General features: G+C 58.9%; 7 protein-coding genes and 2 non-coding genes across 9 annotated transcripts; 4 read left to right on the forward strand and 5 right to left on the reverse strand.

Moving 5' to 3' along the window:
* Positions 1-1,187: 1,187 nt before the first annotated feature.
* K437DRAFT_274779 (uncharacterized protein) lies at positions 1,188-8,883 on the forward strand (the record flags this gene model as incomplete). Its single annotated transcript, XM_013387094.1, has 3 exons — positions 1,188-7,766; positions 7,825-8,187; positions 8,258-8,883. 3 exons carry the CDS (start codon positions 1,188-1,190, stop codon positions 8,630-8,632), a joined length of 7,317 nt encoding a protein of 2,438 aa, XP_013242548.1. The 3' UTR covers positions 8,633-8,883.
* Positions 8,735-9,961, reverse strand: K437DRAFT_145551 (uncharacterized protein). Its single transcript, XM_013387095.1, has one exon. It carries the CDS (start codon positions 9,511-9,513, stop codon positions 8,836-8,838), a length of 678 nt encoding a protein of 225 aa, XP_013242549.1. The 5' UTR covers positions 9,514-9,961; the 3' UTR covers positions 8,735-8,835.
* K437DRAFT_257329 (uncharacterized protein) lies at positions 9,732-10,763 on the forward strand. Its single transcript, XM_013387096.1, has one exon. The coding sequence runs from the start codon at positions 9,993-9,995 to the stop codon at positions 10,275-10,277; it is 285 nt and encodes a 94-aa protein (XP_013242550.1). The 5' UTR covers positions 9,732-9,992; the 3' UTR covers positions 10,278-10,763.
* On the reverse strand, positions 10,606-11,407 carry K437DRAFT_145541 (uncharacterized protein). The gene has a single exon (XM_013387097.1). It carries the CDS (start codon positions 11,306-11,308, stop codon positions 10,853-10,855), a length of 456 nt encoding a protein of 151 aa, XP_013242551.1. The 5' UTR covers positions 11,309-11,407; the 3' UTR covers positions 10,606-10,852.
* A 419-nt stretch (positions 11,408-11,826) lies between these two features.
* Positions 11,827-12,545, forward strand: K437DRAFT_145518 (uncharacterized protein). Its single transcript, XM_013387098.1, has one exon. It carries the CDS (start codon positions 12,050-12,052, stop codon positions 12,425-12,427), a length of 378 nt encoding a protein of 125 aa, XP_013242552.1. The 5' UTR covers positions 11,827-12,049; the 3' UTR covers positions 12,428-12,545.
* Positions 12,546-12,901: 356 nt separating this feature from the next.
* Positions 12,902-13,874, forward strand: K437DRAFT_263427 (putative F-actin capping protein; the record flags this gene model as incomplete). The annotated part of the gene is made up of 3 exons (XM_013387099.1): positions 12,902-13,248; positions 13,320-13,686; positions 13,752-13,874. 3 exons carry the CDS (start codon positions 12,902-12,904, stop codon positions 13,872-13,874), a joined length of 837 nt encoding a protein of 278 aa, XP_013242553.1.
* A 375-nt stretch (positions 13,875-14,249) lies between these two features.
* On the reverse strand, positions 14,250-15,643 carry K437DRAFT_274782 (uncharacterized protein; the record flags this gene model as incomplete). Its single annotated transcript, XM_013387100.1, has 4 exons — positions 14,250-14,845; positions 15,088-15,238; positions 15,318-15,541; positions 15,616-15,643. The coding sequence occupies 4 exons, from the start codon at positions 15,641-15,643 to the stop codon at positions 14,424-14,426; spliced, it is 825 nt and encodes a 274-aa protein (XP_013242554.1). The 3' UTR covers positions 14,250-14,423.
* Positions 15,644-15,729: 86 nt separating this feature from the next.
* K437DRAFT_t38 lies at positions 15,730-15,837 on the reverse strand. Its single transcript has one exon. It is a non-coding gene; the product is annotated as a tRNA-Met (tRNA).
* A 74-nt stretch (positions 15,838-15,911) lies between these two features.
* K437DRAFT_t37 lies at positions 15,912-16,019 on the reverse strand. Its single transcript has one exon. It is a non-coding gene; the product is annotated as a tRNA-Met (tRNA).
* Positions 16,020-16,169: the final 150 nt, after the last annotated feature.

Below are 16,169 nucleotides of genomic sequence, written 5' to 3' on the forward strand. Positions count from 1 at the left end.
TGCTTCGATTGGGGAATCTGAAGGATACGCGAGCTGCGTTTCTGGGGGCTTCTGCGCACCCGTACCGAACACAAACCCGTCTAAGAGAACTGCTGGAATGGAGAGATGTGATCACGTGATCACGCGTTCAGCATCTCCCTCTTATGGCCCATGGTGGTCTATTGTATATGCACCGTGTATGCTCCCTAGGTTTGAATGCATCTAGCCAATATCCACTGCCTTTGTAGAGTGCATCCACATCCCTGCCCATTGGAATACTCTGACCGCCGACGGTCGTAACAGTACATGGCATAGAATGCGATCATCAGTCTGCAGTCAGTCGTCAGCAGAGGAAAGCTGCTGGCTGCGCCCCTGCGCCCTTGTGCGTCGTCGGCGCCCGGCGGCACCCAGTGCCCAGCGAGCTGACTGGATGAGGGAGGGGATTCCGAGTGCCTGTGAAATAGCGCCGTATATTATAAACGCGGATACAATGTGCATCTTTGCGCAGGATGGCCTCTCGTGGCCGATGCTATGAACGTAAGGCGCAGCGTTGGGTGCGCGACGCAGATGGGTTGAAGCTGCTCGAAGGAATGACAAAAAAGGAGTTGAGCCAGGCGCGGCGGTTCCGCGTGGTTTTCCAGCAAATACACCGGAATATATTTGAAATATCCGAGAAGTGATTCGAACTCTTACCTAAGAAGTGCGAGCGATCGATCGATCGACGGCGCAAAGAAAGACGAGACTCCATCCCATTGTCATCATAGAGTCGGCAGCTCTCGTCCAGCCTGACGTCCATAACCCTGGGCGCGTAAGGTGGAGCAGCGCGTGCGCCTCCCTGCCCGCTCCTCGACCAGCGGGCACCTCGCTCGAAGCGTTCGCCATCCTGCTCCTGGCCTGAAGCACTCAGGAGAACTCGACACGCTCTCGGCGATTGCTTCGCGGCTCTTTTGATGCTGCTCCTGCCGCAAACTGTGCTGCCAGGATCACGCCTCTCACCATACCAGAGATGAATGCGCAGCCCTGATCTGCGTCCTATTCACAAGCAACGCACCCTCTGCAGACAAGAACCCGCTGGGCAAGTACAGTCGGATCAACACCCAAGTGAGTCTCGCTCGAGCAGCTCAGTGCAGCAGCTAGGGCCGCCCGCCTCAGAGCAATGCTGACGACCGCGCACGAGCGCCGTCCTCGTCCTTCCTCTCTGCCGCAGGATGCCGCGAGCATCATTGATGGACACGCTGCTCAATCGGCCCTCGCAGTCGTACGCCGATCCCTCGACGTTGACGTCGGGCTATCGCAGCAGCTATGCCCCTTCGCAGCCCTCTTACGCCAGCTCCGTGCCCGGCACGGACTTTACTACTTCCAGCAAGCACAAAAAGTCCAAGCGCGCAGGAAAAGGTCTCTCTCGAAACTATAGTGTCAGCGTCGGCGCTGGGCCTGCGCCCAACATTCTTACCGTCGGCACGTCCGCCGGATTGATAGCCTGTGGAGAGGCGCGGCACCCAACCGACTTACCCAATGCGCTGACGCAACCGAGCCTGCTGCAGGGTGACATGCTCACGCTCGGTGGTGGCCTCGCGTGCATGAGAAATGCCAGACCCAGTCTGCAAGGAGGCTATTGCTTCGAGCCTGTGCACCCTTCCGCACCCGCACCCAGCGTCGCAGTCGTCGCAGCGGGCATGCCCGACTTGCAGAAAGGGAAAGAACGCTCCGTCGCGGGTGGGCCCATCTCTGCGCGGCCGCCTCTGGGCTCGATTGGCGAAAGCCCAATGAGGGAGGTTCCAGGCGTCGGCGGTGGTGCAGGGAGAGGGCAAGGTGGTCTGGACGGTCGCGGAACGTGGGGCCCGATTGGCGAAGCGATGGCTGTGGGACCGCCTCCGGACCGAGATGCGTCTCAGGCTGGCAGTGCCCGCTCGCGCACCTCATGGTTTTCCTCGCTGTCGCGCAGCAAAGGCAAGAAGAGGGACAACGAGCGCACACTGGTACACATGAGGTCCAGTCCGCACATCCGCGGCGCCATCATCGACTCGAGCGTCGCCCCGAGCCAGACGGCCGCTTCCAACGCTGGTGGAAGAGATGGGACCATTTGCGTCTCGTCATCGGGGAAGAACAGCGGCAAAAAGTGGTGGCAGCGCAAGAATAGCGACGACGCGTACAGCTCGCCCGCCAGCCCCAACGCGCTGGAGGGCCACTTCTCCCTGCCACTCAGAGACGGCGCCGCAGGCCTCGCAGGCGTCGGCGCTGCGAATGCGAAACTAAACCACTTTGCACAGTTCTATGGAGCCGAGCCTTCCTTTTTGCGGAATGGAGCTGCACATGGTATGTGTCCGAAGGGTGTGCACAACCAGGCCGACTCAGCGCCTGACTGGTCTTGTCTCGCTCGCCGCGGCTGCCCGACTCCTTCGGCATTACCACTACCCGCGCAAGACCTGGATAAGATTCGCGCCATGACAGCAGCCCAGGCGAGAGCCAGCCTGCCGCCCACCGGTACCGGCACACTGTCGCGCAAAGGAGCAGCGGTGGCTGCCAAGCAGGCTACGAGTGCCGCGGGTATCGCGCCGCTTGGGCAACAGCCCGCGTCGCTCGTGCAGCTTGCGGCGGGGCCCAAGCTCGCCAGGTCCAACTCCAACGTCAGCGCCGGCACGTTTGTCACCGCGACGCCGTCCATGCAATGGCGGTCGGTCAGCGAGGCGGGCGACGACGCCAGCGGCCGGCTGCTCCGTGCGCGCTGGTCAATGAGCAGCCTGCGTGACGCGCGCGCGGCCGCTTCATCCTCCCCTCCTGCCCTACCTGGCCGAGTGCTACGCAAGCGTGCAAGCCACTTCGACTGGAACTCGTTCATTTCCTCCGTCTCCGGCACCGACATCGCAAAGACGTGGGAGCGCCCCGGCGAGTCACTCGTCGTTGCGCCGCCGCCAGTTGCCTCCGCCGCGTTGCGCAGAGCTAGCTTCTCTGAGGGAGGCACCGTCACGGGCTATACACCCAACTCAACTGCCAACGGCGTTGGAAGGCGGCGCAGCGTCGTCGAGCGCGTTCGCAAGGAGCTTGAGGGTGACGCCCAATTCGACCTCCGCCAAACCGAGGCTGGCGCCGCGCTCGAGCAGGGCAACCTCCTCGCCTGCGCAGCCGCCAACGTCGTTGGCTCTGCCCCGCCCATCCTTGCGCCCTCGCACGGAGGATATGCAGTGTTGACTGATCCTCCGTTCGCCCACACCACTTTCGCTGGCACTACCGCCGCAGTCGACCCCATCCCGCGAGCCCTCTCGCCGGGCATCATTCTCCCGCACGCAGCGGCCGCCATCCCCGGCGTACAAACGCTGCCACTCGAGTACGACGCGCCGCCATCGGAATTATCCAGCCCGCACAGCCCGGGCTTCCCACCGCCTTTACGCGCTTACTCACCCATCGGCTCGTCCACGCCGCCCTCGGGTCGCGTAGTCGACTTTATGGGTCGCGCGTCGCTTGAAGAGCCGTATGTGGCAATTTCCGACGAGGGGCATGACGTGGAAGAGCAGCAGCAGCAACAGCGCGAATGGATCAGGCGGCATTTCGACGATATGAGAGACATGCTCGGGCTTGGAGGGAATGTCACTCTCGACCGGAGCCTCCCGCCCACGCCGCCAAACATGACGCCGGTCATTCCCGAAGAGAGCGAAGGGTCCAGCGGAGAGGAAGTGATGTGGACTTTATCAGACGAGTCCTCTTCTGACGAGGACCACAAATGCGAAGGAGCCATGTCGCCGCTGGGCGTTCTTCCGGAGGAGAGCGAGGATGACTCGGGTAGCGAGAGTGGGCAAAAGACTGGGCAGGCGCCGCTGCGCCATGACGAGATGCGACCGCTTGCGCTGGGCAACATCACGAATTCAGCCAAGAGGCTTGCAGCGTTCGATGCCGTGCTCAAGCGCAATACTGCGATGGGCGCTCGCCCTGAAGACAGTGTCGGGATAGGCGTGCCACTGGTTACGCCCAGACCGGTACATGCGATGATCGACGAGCGCGCACTTCTTGACTCACCCACCAGCGGTGCCGCCAAGAAAAATCTGCAGTCAGCGATCGACACGCCCGACACGCCCATGATCAAATCTGCACCTTCGCCTGACGCAATCCAGGCAGCGCCGCAACCCGAAGCGCCGCCCACGCCCATGAAGGCGATGCCGAGCGAGGAAACGGTGGCGAGCCCGACAACAGAGCGCGCCAAGTCTCCCGCCAGCGACAGCCACCGCACCGCCAAGAGCGTCGCTTTCGGTGGCGCCATCGATGACAGTGCGCATGCAGATGCCTCAGCAGAGGACGAGGGAGTCGAGACAGGGAATGACGACGCGCAGCAGCGCCCTGCGAGCATGCGCCAGCGACTGAGCGACTTGTCGCTTGGCACGTCCTTTGGAATGACCGCGCTCATCAATGGCCATGACCAAGTCATGTCGCGTTCCTCTTCTCGCGCCTCGCGCCACTCCAGCTCGGACGAATACCCCGGTCTGCAGCAACGAGCGCAGGCCGAGCAGGATCGTCTGCGAAGTATGAAGGTTGGCGAAGAGTTCTTTGGTCCGAGCTTGACTGCAATTTTGGATCGCTTCGGCGCGAGCGACCTCTCCGATGATGCGCTCAGTCGTGTCATCGAGACGGCCAGTCTCGCACCCGGGCCGGAAAAGCAGCAGCAGATTCAAGACGTCATCAATGATGTGCGCCAGCAGCGCAACACAGCTCCGGATACCAAGACGATTGAAAGTGCCATGAGTGGGCTCGTGCCAAGCATTGTCGCCGCATGGGTCTTGAATGAGAAGATCAACGACGTGGACGGTGTAGTCCTCACTCCTTCCACCACCGAATCAACCATTCGGTCAACCTCCACCTCATTCAACGACCTCTTCACTGCGCCTTCGATGCCAACTCCACAAGCCAACGCGACTCCCGCCAGAGTAAGCGTTCTGGATCGGCCTAGGAAACGAATGCCTCTGCTAACAGAGATGGGCGGTATCTCTGTCGCTCAAGGCCATCTGCTTGCAGAAGCCTCAACCCTGCCGCTCCGATCGCAAGAAGATGATCCTAAGACTCTCCCAAATGCAAACAAATATCCTGCCCCTTTGGCTACGACCACCGCGTTGCCTCCTGCCACACCTGCTCCGGCCCTCACTCCGGCCATCGAAACCACAGTTGATCAGGAGTCGATCCAAGCCAAGAAGGAGGAGAAAGCAGGCAGTGCTGGAAAACCGCCACCGGTGAAATCAGCCATGAAGGTGGGCAAGGAGAAACCCAGTCTGGCAGATACCCTCTTCAATTTTCCGCCACCCACTACTCCCATAGTGTCAGCGGTAGAGCGTCTGCCCATTAGTGAGACAATGGTGGACGAGCAGCTTGTCGATCAGGCCCTTGCAGTAGCTCCGCCTACTCTACGAATCGGCATCTCTGACGAGAACGGCAATGCGTCAGCCACCCCTAGCAGCGCTGACGGCTCCGATGCCTACTCGCTGCACAGTGCCTCTGAGGCGGAACTTACCTCTACGCATCCCCATTTGGAGGTGTTCCACACGCCAAACGGAACACCCGCGGAAGAAAGGGAGCAGGACTTGAGCAGGCCCGGAGGATTTGCGCAGTACGTGACCGCCAACGATCTGACTGCCCCCGCAGTGCTCATGCGCCGTCGTTCGAGCAGACGCAAACGCAAAGTGTCGGAAAACCCCAGCCTCAAAGTCGCATCCATGCAACGCTCTGAACCTTCCTCCGTTGACGATGAGTCGATTATGCCGGACAGTGTAAATCGCAGATCTATCGACACAACCAAGACCGAGTCCGACACAAAGACCACTCGCGAAGAACGGCGAAGCGTTGAGCAGGAGCAGGAAAAAAATGAGTCTCTGCAGGCACCACAACTGATACCACCAGCCATGCCTATATTCTGTGGCGCTGCCGCAGTGCCCGGCTCGGCCATACCCGGCTTCTCCCCAGTGGGTGCAGCCGCCGCCCCCGGTTCGGCCATCTCACCAGCAGTTGAGGCCTCGAGCTCGGCCCACATTTCATCCGACGATTGGTCAAAACCAAACTTTGGAAATTTTGATTCAGCCATAAGTGCATCCCTCGCATTTACACCCTCAGTGGCTCTGCCCTCGGCGGTTCTGAAGGGCACAGAAAAACGACTGCCTATGCCGCCCGCGCCTGACTTTGTTGTGAATGTAGGGCGCGCGGATGATCGAACGCCACTCGCACAGCCAATAGGCCCTACCTTTGGAATTCAGCTGATACCTCCGACGCCGCCAGCGCTTGAACATCGGCCTTCGTATGGGCTAGCATCGGCCCCGTCTTCTGGTGACTTGGCGACACCGCTGGCTGAGGAGCCTGGAGACGTAAATGTTTCCAACACCCTGCAGCACACCAAGTCGTCCGCATCGATGAAAAAGCGCCGCTCATGCACCTACGAAGTGTCACAGCATGCGGACCTGTCGCTGCCACCGGGCTTGTCGGCGACGATCGCTTTCAGCCCCCGCGAGAAGAGCGATGCCTCAGGCTTGGCGGCCTCGACCGGCTCTGTTTCCGCTGTCGCAGCACGACCCCTCAAAGGCTTGCCCAGCCTCGCCCAGTATGCACATTTCGGCGCGGCTCCCGTCGCAGCCTTCATGGAACCCCCGTCGAGGCGCCTCAGCCTTACGCCTTCGTCCATGTCTGGTCATGTGTCCTCTGCATCGGCGTCCTCTCCTTCCCTGCGTTCGCCCAGTCCCGTCCCGCCTTCTGTGCCTTCCAAGGATCTCCGCGAAGCAGCGCTTCACAAGCTCTCCCTACCTTCCAGTAAAGGTACCACTGCAGCCTCCTGCTCGAGTAGCTCTTCCGATTCACCGTCCATTTCACCAGCGCCGAGTGCTTCCGGCCGCTCGTCTCGTTCGCAGGTTCACTCCGCCTCGGCCTCCAGCTCAGAAGTTTCCCTCAGTGTCTCGCCTGGGCCTTACTCGCGCAAAACGAGGCAGTCTTCCCATTGTGCTCTTGGCAGTGCCAGGCCAGCGATGGACTCCATCAATGAATGGGAGAGTAGCGTGCCGACCAGCCCCGCTCGCAAAGCACCGCTGATCACCCCCGGCGCTCCATACTATGGCACCGCATCGACGACCACGCGCAGCGTCAGCTCTGTCGACACCGGCCTGTTGTCGGACAATGCCAAGCAAGCGCAGCTGGCTACCCCGGTGTCCGCCTTGCTGGAGCCGCCGGGCGTGCGCTCCCGCCGCAGTCTCGACTCGGTCCGAGGTCCGATGAGCCTGGACGGCCACTCGAATGTGCTGTCCACTCATCCGCTGTCGGAGTATTCCAGCGAGTCATCGCAGTCGGTCGCAAGCCTGCCAGCGGTCCTCGTCTCGTCGTATAAGCCTAAGAAGGATCCGAAGAAGATCAGCAACGTACTGGATGACATGCTCCACACGCGGACGACCATGACGACAATTGCCATTACCAGCGGCTCCTCTGCTGCAAAAAACGCCAAGCGCATCAAGCCAGCTGGCGATAAAGTCAGCGAGCGAGGCTCTGCGGAACTGCCTGAGCAATTGCGCGATGGGCTCACGTCTGCCAATATTTCTCTCACCGCGCACACGCCGCCGCCCCGCAAGATCTCCTCGACGCAGGTCCTGTGTCAGGTCATCGCGGTCGCAATCGACGAGATCGACCGTATGATTGTGCGCGAGAAGATCCGGACTGACTCTGCGTACGGGTTTGTGCCCGGCAGGAGCTTTTGCGGGAGGGTCGTCGAAGTCGGTTGGGAGGTCAAAGACTTTCGCAAGGGTGATGTTGTCTTCGGTCTGCAGGAGGCACGAAAGGTGGGCGAGCCATTGGAAAATGCATTTAATTACGCTGACTTTGGTTTTTTCTACACAGTGTGGGGCGCTGGCTGAGTTCATGACGATCAATCGCTACCTCGTCGCCAAAGCACCAGAAGACTGCCTGACCACCGAGCAGATCGCAGCGCTGCCGTCTACCGGTGTGATGGCGTTTCAGATCATGCGTGATCACTGCAGCGAGCTTCCTCGCGGGTCTCGCGTGCTCATCCTGAATGCACATGACGGTATCGGATTGCTGACCATGCAAGAGTGCGCCGGCCTCGGCCTGATCATTGTTGCCCAGTGCCCGCCAAGTGCGAATGATGGCTATGCAATCTGCCAGGCGAATGGCGCCCATGAAGTCATCGTTGGCGAGCCGCTCTGGGCCGTCAATTTGCTCCACGAGAGCAGCTTTGACTTGGTGTGTATCGGCGGCAGGCATCGGAGCTGGCGGTTGAGGAAACTGACCCAGTTCTACCTTGTCTCTATAGGTCCTGGACACGATCGGAGGACGCAAGCTGTACGATGCGTCGCGGCGCATCCTCTCCTCCGCAGGGCAATACGTGACCTGCTTTGGTGACGAGCACACGACGGCGAACCCGGACTTGCGCTCGCACCTCCGCTCGCTCCGCCGCGCATTCTTCAAAAAGGACCGCAAGCACATTGGCTACGAGTGGGTCGGTGCCGACTCGGGCGAGGACTGTCGAGAGGCGCTCGATGCGGTGCGTCGCGCTGCAGAGGTCGGACACATCTGCCCGCGCCTCGGTAGCATTCTCGCCATGGAAGACGGCGCGCGTGCGTTTGACCCGGTTCTGCGCGGCACACAGGATACCGCCGCTGGCGCCATCGTCGTACGCGTCAGCTGAGCGGCTTCCTGGCCTTTCCTCTTGCTTGCTTTCCACGCCTCCCACGCTCCAGATAGCTTCTTCATTTTTATTTATTTCGCACATCTTGCGAAATCGATGTCATGTGTTGTCGCCTTGCAGGACGGCGCAGTAAGCAGCATTCTCGTTTTTTAGATTTCGGATGAAGAGCATTGCACCCTCATTCTCTTTTTGAGCTATGGATTCTACTTAGATGCCCCTCTGTACACCAATAATACATGCATCTTGCGAACGATGGACGACCCATTGTAATGCGATATACATCCGTCGACAACAGAATATGGGAGCTGCCATCGAGCCGATCGGCAAGCCGCGATTACTCTACGGTGGACCGGCCGCGAGTTGACCTTGTTGCGCTTAATACTTCGTCGTAGATGATTCGATTTTGCTGTTGTGTTCTTTCGGATAAAGTTCTTGCTCTCAAGAGAATAGCACGAAGAGGACGAGATTGAATGAGGCAGACATTCAAGTGGTGCTGACAGCCGACCGACAATCAGGGTGACAAGGGAAGTTTCTTCGGAAGAAGGCGAGACAGTCTGCGCCAATCCGAATTCACAGCCTCGATGCAAGTATAAGAAGAGACAAAATTGCGAAGCCATTCGATTGCTCGGATCACACGATGGATGGAATGGGATCACATCATGCTCCATGCCCATTTGAGAAAGTATGGCATGCACCACTGAAGAAGCAGCCGCAGCGGTCTTCAAAGTTTGAACATGAACTTGGATCTTTGGATGGGTTTCTTTCATCAACCACGAAGCTGCCACAGGCCATTCTGGAAGGCCTGCGGGCGTATTTACTGACCCTTGCCAGTACCAGCGTTCTCGCCCTCCCCGCTGTGTCGGGGTATCGACTGAACACATCGTATTGGTGAAGAATGCTCATGGTGAAGGTCTTTGAAGTCAGCGGCCGTGGCGAGCACACACTGCCGCAGTGCCTCTCTCCCGCCATCTCCGATCCGGGAAATCGCGGAGAGCCGTGCTTGCTTGGCTTCGGGATGGCCATTGATGGATCGATTTCAAGCTACAGAGGCGATGAACTTTCGTGTCGATGCTGCGCATCCGATCACCCATTAAAGCTTTCTTGAGGTGCGAGGTGGCGCGGACCAGGTCGGCTCTTGTCGACACTACCGAAGGCGTCATGTGCGGCACCATTGAGACTCGCACGTTATACATGGAACTATATATCTATAATTAACTTCTCGACCGTTCTGCACATGGGGCACGCGGTTGCAAGTAGCTCTCGCGACGAATTGAATTTTGTACAACTGTGCAAATGCTCGCTTTCATTTGTCCTGTCCGATCCGCAACACATCAGAACGTCGTTTTCAGGACCACTGCAAATGACGCCTCTTCCTCCTGCAGACGTCGTTTCCTCTACCCATACAGGAGCTTTGCCATCGCAGCTCCAGCAAGCTGACGGTGTGCAAGAGACACCCGCGACGCTGGCCAAGCCTGCGTCAAACGTCCGGCTGCCGTCCAAGTTGGAGAGAGCGCAGATCGCCTCGGCGTGGCTCGACACGTTCCAGCAAGCGCTGAACTCGAAGAGCATCGACAATGTTCTGCAGCCCTTCCACGAGGACGTATACTGGAAGGGACTGCGCAAGCTCCAATGGGACCACCACTGAAAGAAGGGCAAGCCCACGATCAAGGAGTGGCTCACCAAGGGCAGCAAGTTGCTAAAGGGCCAGTTCAACAACACGCGCATGGAGGAAGGGGGCGCCGCTAGCCTTGAAGCTCATTCGGACGTGAGCTGTAAATGGCATGCCTGCGCTTTCTCTCGTCGAGGAATGAAAGTTTGCTGATCGGCCCTTTCTACCGGAGGGATCGTGGCCTCCTACACCTTCGAGACACACATCGCTCGCGGCCGAGGCTGCATCCGCCTCGAGCAGGTCCAGAGCTCGCAAGAATGGAAGGTGCGTTGATTGCCACTGGAGATTTGTCTGCGGAAAAATCTTGACTCGCCTCTTCGCCAGGCCCATTTCTTTACCAAGGTATCGAAGAGCTGATCGGCCACGAAGGAAAGAGCGGACTGACACGTCCAAAAAGTGTCGAATACCGCCAGCACATGCACCGCGAGAAGAGGGGCTTCGCGCAGCGCCAACCACCACCTGAACATGAGCCAGAAGTCGTCTTCGTCTTCGACGCCGGCCAAGCCGGCTTGACCGCAGCCGCGCGCCTGGGCCCGATCGGCGTCGACACGCTAATCGTCGAGCTTCTCGGCCGCGTCGGCGCCAGCTGGGCGAACGGGCAAGTCGCTCGCACGACCGAGGCTGGGACGACCACCTGCCATATCAGCCGTCTCGCGAGTATCGTCGGAGCGAGTCGCATGTCTTTTCAAGCATGCTGACGGATCGACCATGATTGATCTTTGGTGTTGTTTCGGACATTGCTCACCCCTAGCAACTCCGGGAAGTGTCTGCACACCACCTTCCGACTTTCCCGACTCTCTGCTGATGCTCCACACGCTCGATTCAACATTGAGCGGTCTTCTGCCCCAAAGGCAAACTCGTCGACTGGCTCGAATCCTACACGAAAAACTTGACGCTGAGCCTTTGGTGCAACTCAACCATCCAAGGCGAAAAGTACGACCAGCAGAAGGGGGCCTGGACAATTGAGACCGACAAGCAGGACTAGAAACGCACCGTAAAGCCCACATTCATCGTCCTCGCCACCGGCCACTCGGCCGAGCCCAACATGCCCAAGTGCAAGTTGCGTTCAGTCGTGCCTGCTTGACACTTCCGTTGGTGACTCCTTCGTCATCGCTATCTCTTGGGCGCGGAGAACGTTAAAGGCAAGGTCTGTCACTCTTTGCAGCACAAGACGGACGCCGATTTCCGCGGAGTGAAGCTCGTCATGGTCGACTGCTGCAACAGCGGCCACGAGCTGAGCCGCGATGCGTACGAGCTGGGAGCCGAAGTGACGGTGGTGCAGCGCTTTGAGCAGACGGCTCATGTCACCAAGCGTATGACTGTGTTTGACAAGAAGAATCTCGAAGGGCTCAGGAAGGCCGGTCTTTCGCTCGCCCAGGAACCTTAACCGCGATGGGTTTCTCCGCTGTACTTGGCCCGCGGGTGCGCCTATTACTTGGATGTGTGAGTAGGACTAACAGGGAGTCCGAATGTCAGCTTGAGAACTGAGATCCAAACGTTTGCATTACCTCGCGCGCCAGCGGCGCCTTGAAGCTGAACGCAGACGGCAAGATCAAGTCAAGCAAGGACAGGAGCTCGACCTTCTCAAGGAGCGCCACATTGTCTTTGCCGCTATCTGCATTTCTGGAGCATGGCCGCCCGGACGCAGCTTAAAAAACTCCAAGATTCGCATCATCGAGCTGCCCTGCGCTTGAGGCTGGCGACATGCAGAGCCCGATGGGATAGACTGACGTAGCTTGTCTTGGTGAATGCAGATTGCGCTGGCGGCGGTCGGCACCAATCCGCATCGCCACCGCGAGGATCCGGACGATCATAAGAAGCACAAGATGCCGTCTGCGCTGACGATCGAAGTTTTTCTCAGAGAGCTCGTGCAGGGTCGGCGTAGAGACCGCGACTTGATCAGCGGCGGGTCGGGCGCGGCAGGACGCGACGGGTGTCAAGTTTGGACGAGGCCGCCGCCAAGTCCCAGCCAAAGAAGTGATCAGAATCTACTCGTAGATGACGCAAATGCAGGCAGGCGACACTGCCTCGCATGTCACACTGCGCTCCAGCTCCTTGTACCCAATCACGGCGGGTACATGCAGCTTGCCGGGAGAAAAGTACGCACCATAGTTCGTAACCCTTGATGTGCCATATTTGATGGCTTCACAATCAGATGGCGTTTGGAAGGCTGTAGCGGGCTGAGCTTCCCGCACGTGACCTATGAGAATATGAGCATATGACTTGTCGTACATTCGTATAGTTGAGGCGCTGCGAGCAGCAGTCAATCTTTGATTGCTGGAGACGAGATTACTTTGGAGAGAGCCATCAGCCGAGAAGACGAGGAGGCGCGAGGATGGCAGCGCGTCTCCGCTACGCGCCACTCAGCGAGCTCATCATGTGAACAACAACCAAATGCTGCGATCAACCAACACTCAACATCATCATTCATCAAGCAGTCCGCATTCTGCTTTCAGGCTGTTATCAATTAGGCGGTCGCCAGTCCAAATTGTCGCTTCGGACAAAGCTTACGCTGCACTCAGGACCGGTTGGCAAGGCTGGACCGGTGCGAGTGAAATTGACCGCGCCCTGATTGCTTGTGTACCTGCTTGACTACCGGGATGGCTGCACAACCGCTGGACGTGGCGCTGGACCTGCTGCGGCGCTTGCCGCCGTCGAACATTGTCTCGAACCTGTCGACACTTGTCTCGCTCTTTCCGCACCTCGCCGATGATCTGTACTCGTCGGTGGACCAGCCGCTGCAAGTTCGTGTCGACAGCTCGCCCGAGGGTAAGGGGCGCGAGTACCTGATCTGCGACTACAACCGGGATGGGGACAGCTGGCGCAGTCACTGGAGTAACCTGTACGACCCACCGCTCAAGGGTGGCGAAGAGGGCGCCACGCCGAGCAAGGAGCTGAGGCAGATGGAGGTCAAGGCGAACGAGGCATTCGACACATACCGACAGTTGTGAGCGCAAGCGGCCATGGCGCTGCCGCGAGACGGCGCAGAACTAACCCGTGCTTGTGCTTGCTGCGCAGATACTTTGAAGGCGGTCTCTCGTCGGTCTACCTGTGGGACCTCGACGTAGGGTTCGCGGGCGTGGTGCTGATCAAGAGGGAATTTTCCGGTGCATCCAGCGCCTCGTGGAGCGCGATTCACATTGTTGAGGTCGTGCCCGACTCGGCTAGCAGCAAGACATTTTCGTATAAGCTCACATCGACGGTCATGTTGCGCCTCGAGCGCAGCGCTGGCAGCGCCGAAAGCAAGCTCGGCAGCATTGACCTTGGCGGCAGCCTGACGAGGCAGGCAGAGCAGAACAGCCAGGCGGCCGACGCCGACGCGCATATTGTCAACATTGGCAAGATGGTGGAGTCGCTCGAGAGCTCGATACGGAACAACATTCAGGTGAGGCTCAGACATACAGGGATGCGCTCCGGAGCGCCGCTGACGGCGTGCCCCCCCTCTGCCAGGAAATCTACTTTGGCAAGACACGCGACATTGTCGGCATGCTCCGCAGCATCGACAACCTCGAGGAGGCGCGCAAGGCGGACAATCTGCGGCGAGAACTGATGGCAAAGATGCGGCGGCCATGATTGCCATGCATTCACTTTTGGCGTCTCACCCGCGTGGTCCGCAGCGGCGCGAAGCCCAGCAGCAGGCTTTCACCAACCTTTGCTGATTGCGACGGAGCGAAGCGGAAGAGCATATACTCGCGTCCATTGTCAGGAGGGTCCAGAAATTTATTCACGGCGGCGTGCGTCGCAAGAGGTTTTTCCCAATGCTAAGAATGGCTCAGGTCCTCCCGCGTATCACGCTATCACGACAAGGACCGCCGTAACAGACACTATTGCACGAGTCTTGGGACTGGGCGAGAGTGTTGCCCGTCCCATTTCGGTCTGCGCGCCTCTCTGCACAGTCGCATACTTGTGGCCGTGATGACTGAACGTCTGCAAGTCGTGTAGCTAGCGAGAAATTGCGTCATTTGTGCACTGATGATACAATGGTTTCTGTTCAGGCTATGATAGGGCCTCTTCGTCAGGGCGGCTCCCACGCTCGCATCCGCTGGTTATGTATAGCTGCCTTTGGTCGTTCTGCTGACTTTTCTTTTGCGCCTACTGTTTTGCCTTTGTGCGCTCGCGCTCTTATCTGCCCTCCTCGCGCTTGAGACTGCGCACGCGGACGTAGCTGCAGCCGTCGTCGCCCAGCGACTCGCTCTCGACGTCGCTGTTGATCCTACCGACCTCGAGGTAGCCGCCGCCCTTTTTGCCTTGCACTCTGCGGTGCTGCAGCCGAATCTTTGGCTTGGCGTCTGCCTCCACCTGACGCGTCAGCTGCCACCTCGCACCGTGCTGGCTCGTGCGTGACGAGTCCGTGTCGTAGTACCGCGTCCCTGCCAGCGTCGCGATAATCGATATCCCCACAAACGCCGTCAACCAGAAGCGGTAAAGGTGTACCACGCCGGCGCCCAACCGCGGTGGGTCGCGCGGAGGTTGACAAATCAGACCGCCACGTACGTAGCCCACTGAGTAATCAGCCCCAGCTGCGGCGTCAGCAGCAGCGACGGCTACGTAAGGACCGGCGGGAACACGCCCAATAAGTACCGGCGGTTCCTCACCCCAACCACACCCTCGTATCGCAAAAACTCGAAACTCCGGTTCAGTGCGCCAAGGAGCAACAGGCCCCTGCGCTGAACGTCAGCTGCAAGTTTCAGCGTGGAGCAGCAGCGCTTGCGCCGGGTGCAAGTCCAGGCTCACATCATCGCCTGGGCGCGGGGGGAGATGTGTCAGCCCGTACCAACCCACCTACCCCGCATGCGGCACGCATCTTGAGCGACCATATTGGCCTGCCGGATCAGGTAGACGGGCGACGCCGCCGTGCTGATGTTCGGAATGATGCCCGCTGCGCCCCATACCAGCGCTGGCTGCGGCACCACGTTCGCAAACTCGCCCGTGGCCGACTTAACATCGACCGTTCGCTTTTTCACCACGGACCGGCCTGCCTTGCCCCCCCTAAGCTGGAGGATTCGATCGACTCACCCACTGAAATCTTCTTTGAAGGTTTGCAGAGCGTGCTTGGCGTCTCGCGAGGTCAGCCCGCTCGGCTGTGGATTCGCCACCAGCGCACGCGCGCCGGTCGACAGTACCCTCTACGGCACGCCCGTGCCCCGCATCAACACCACCGCGCGTGCCACAAAAGGCGGCCTTGTCAGGAGGAAGCGTTCGACGCCAAAGTATACCGTTGAGTACGCCTTGTTTGTGCGCTTCGACATCGAGAGCAAAAAGCCTTGCCGCTCATTTTGGGGAAATATGGCGATGGTCGTGGTTGGTGGCTCACGCGTGTGCCAATGAGGCAATGTCGTCATTGTGCAGCAGCAGGGAAGCGGGTGTGCAATGAATAGAAGATGCTTCAACCATGGCGAAAAATCGAGCGCGAAAAACAATAAAAAATTGCTCTTGGCCAGGCTCGAACTGGCGACCTTCGGATGTCAGGCTATCTAAGCCCTCATAGCATGAAGTCATATGAGACCGACGCGGTAACCAACTCCGCCACAAGAGCAGGGAAAACCTAGTGAACGCATAAATTATAGTTCAATCTTCACTGGGAAGAGAATGTGAAAAACAATAAAAAATTGCTCTTGGCCAGGCTCGAACTGGCGACCTTCGGATGTCAGGCTATTTAAGCCCTCATAGCATGAAGTCATATGAGACCGACGCGGTAACCAACTCCGCCACAAGAGCTTATCGAGAATAATCGATGCTTCAGAGTATCTGAACCAGTGGGGCTAATGTTGTTTGAATTATCCCGTGCGATCGATGAAAACACGATCGCGTGAACAAGGTTTGGCAGCCCCAGCCTGCTCTCATCAGCGAATGCGCTGCCAACTAACT

Source organism: Tilletiaria anomala (assembly GCF_000711695.1).
Source record: "Tilletiaria anomala UBC 951 chromosome Unknown K437scaffold_57, whole genome shotgun sequence".
Taxonomy (NCBI): domain Eukaryota; kingdom Fungi; phylum Basidiomycota; class Exobasidiomycetes; order Georgefischeriales; family Tilletiariaceae; genus Tilletiaria; species Tilletiaria anomala.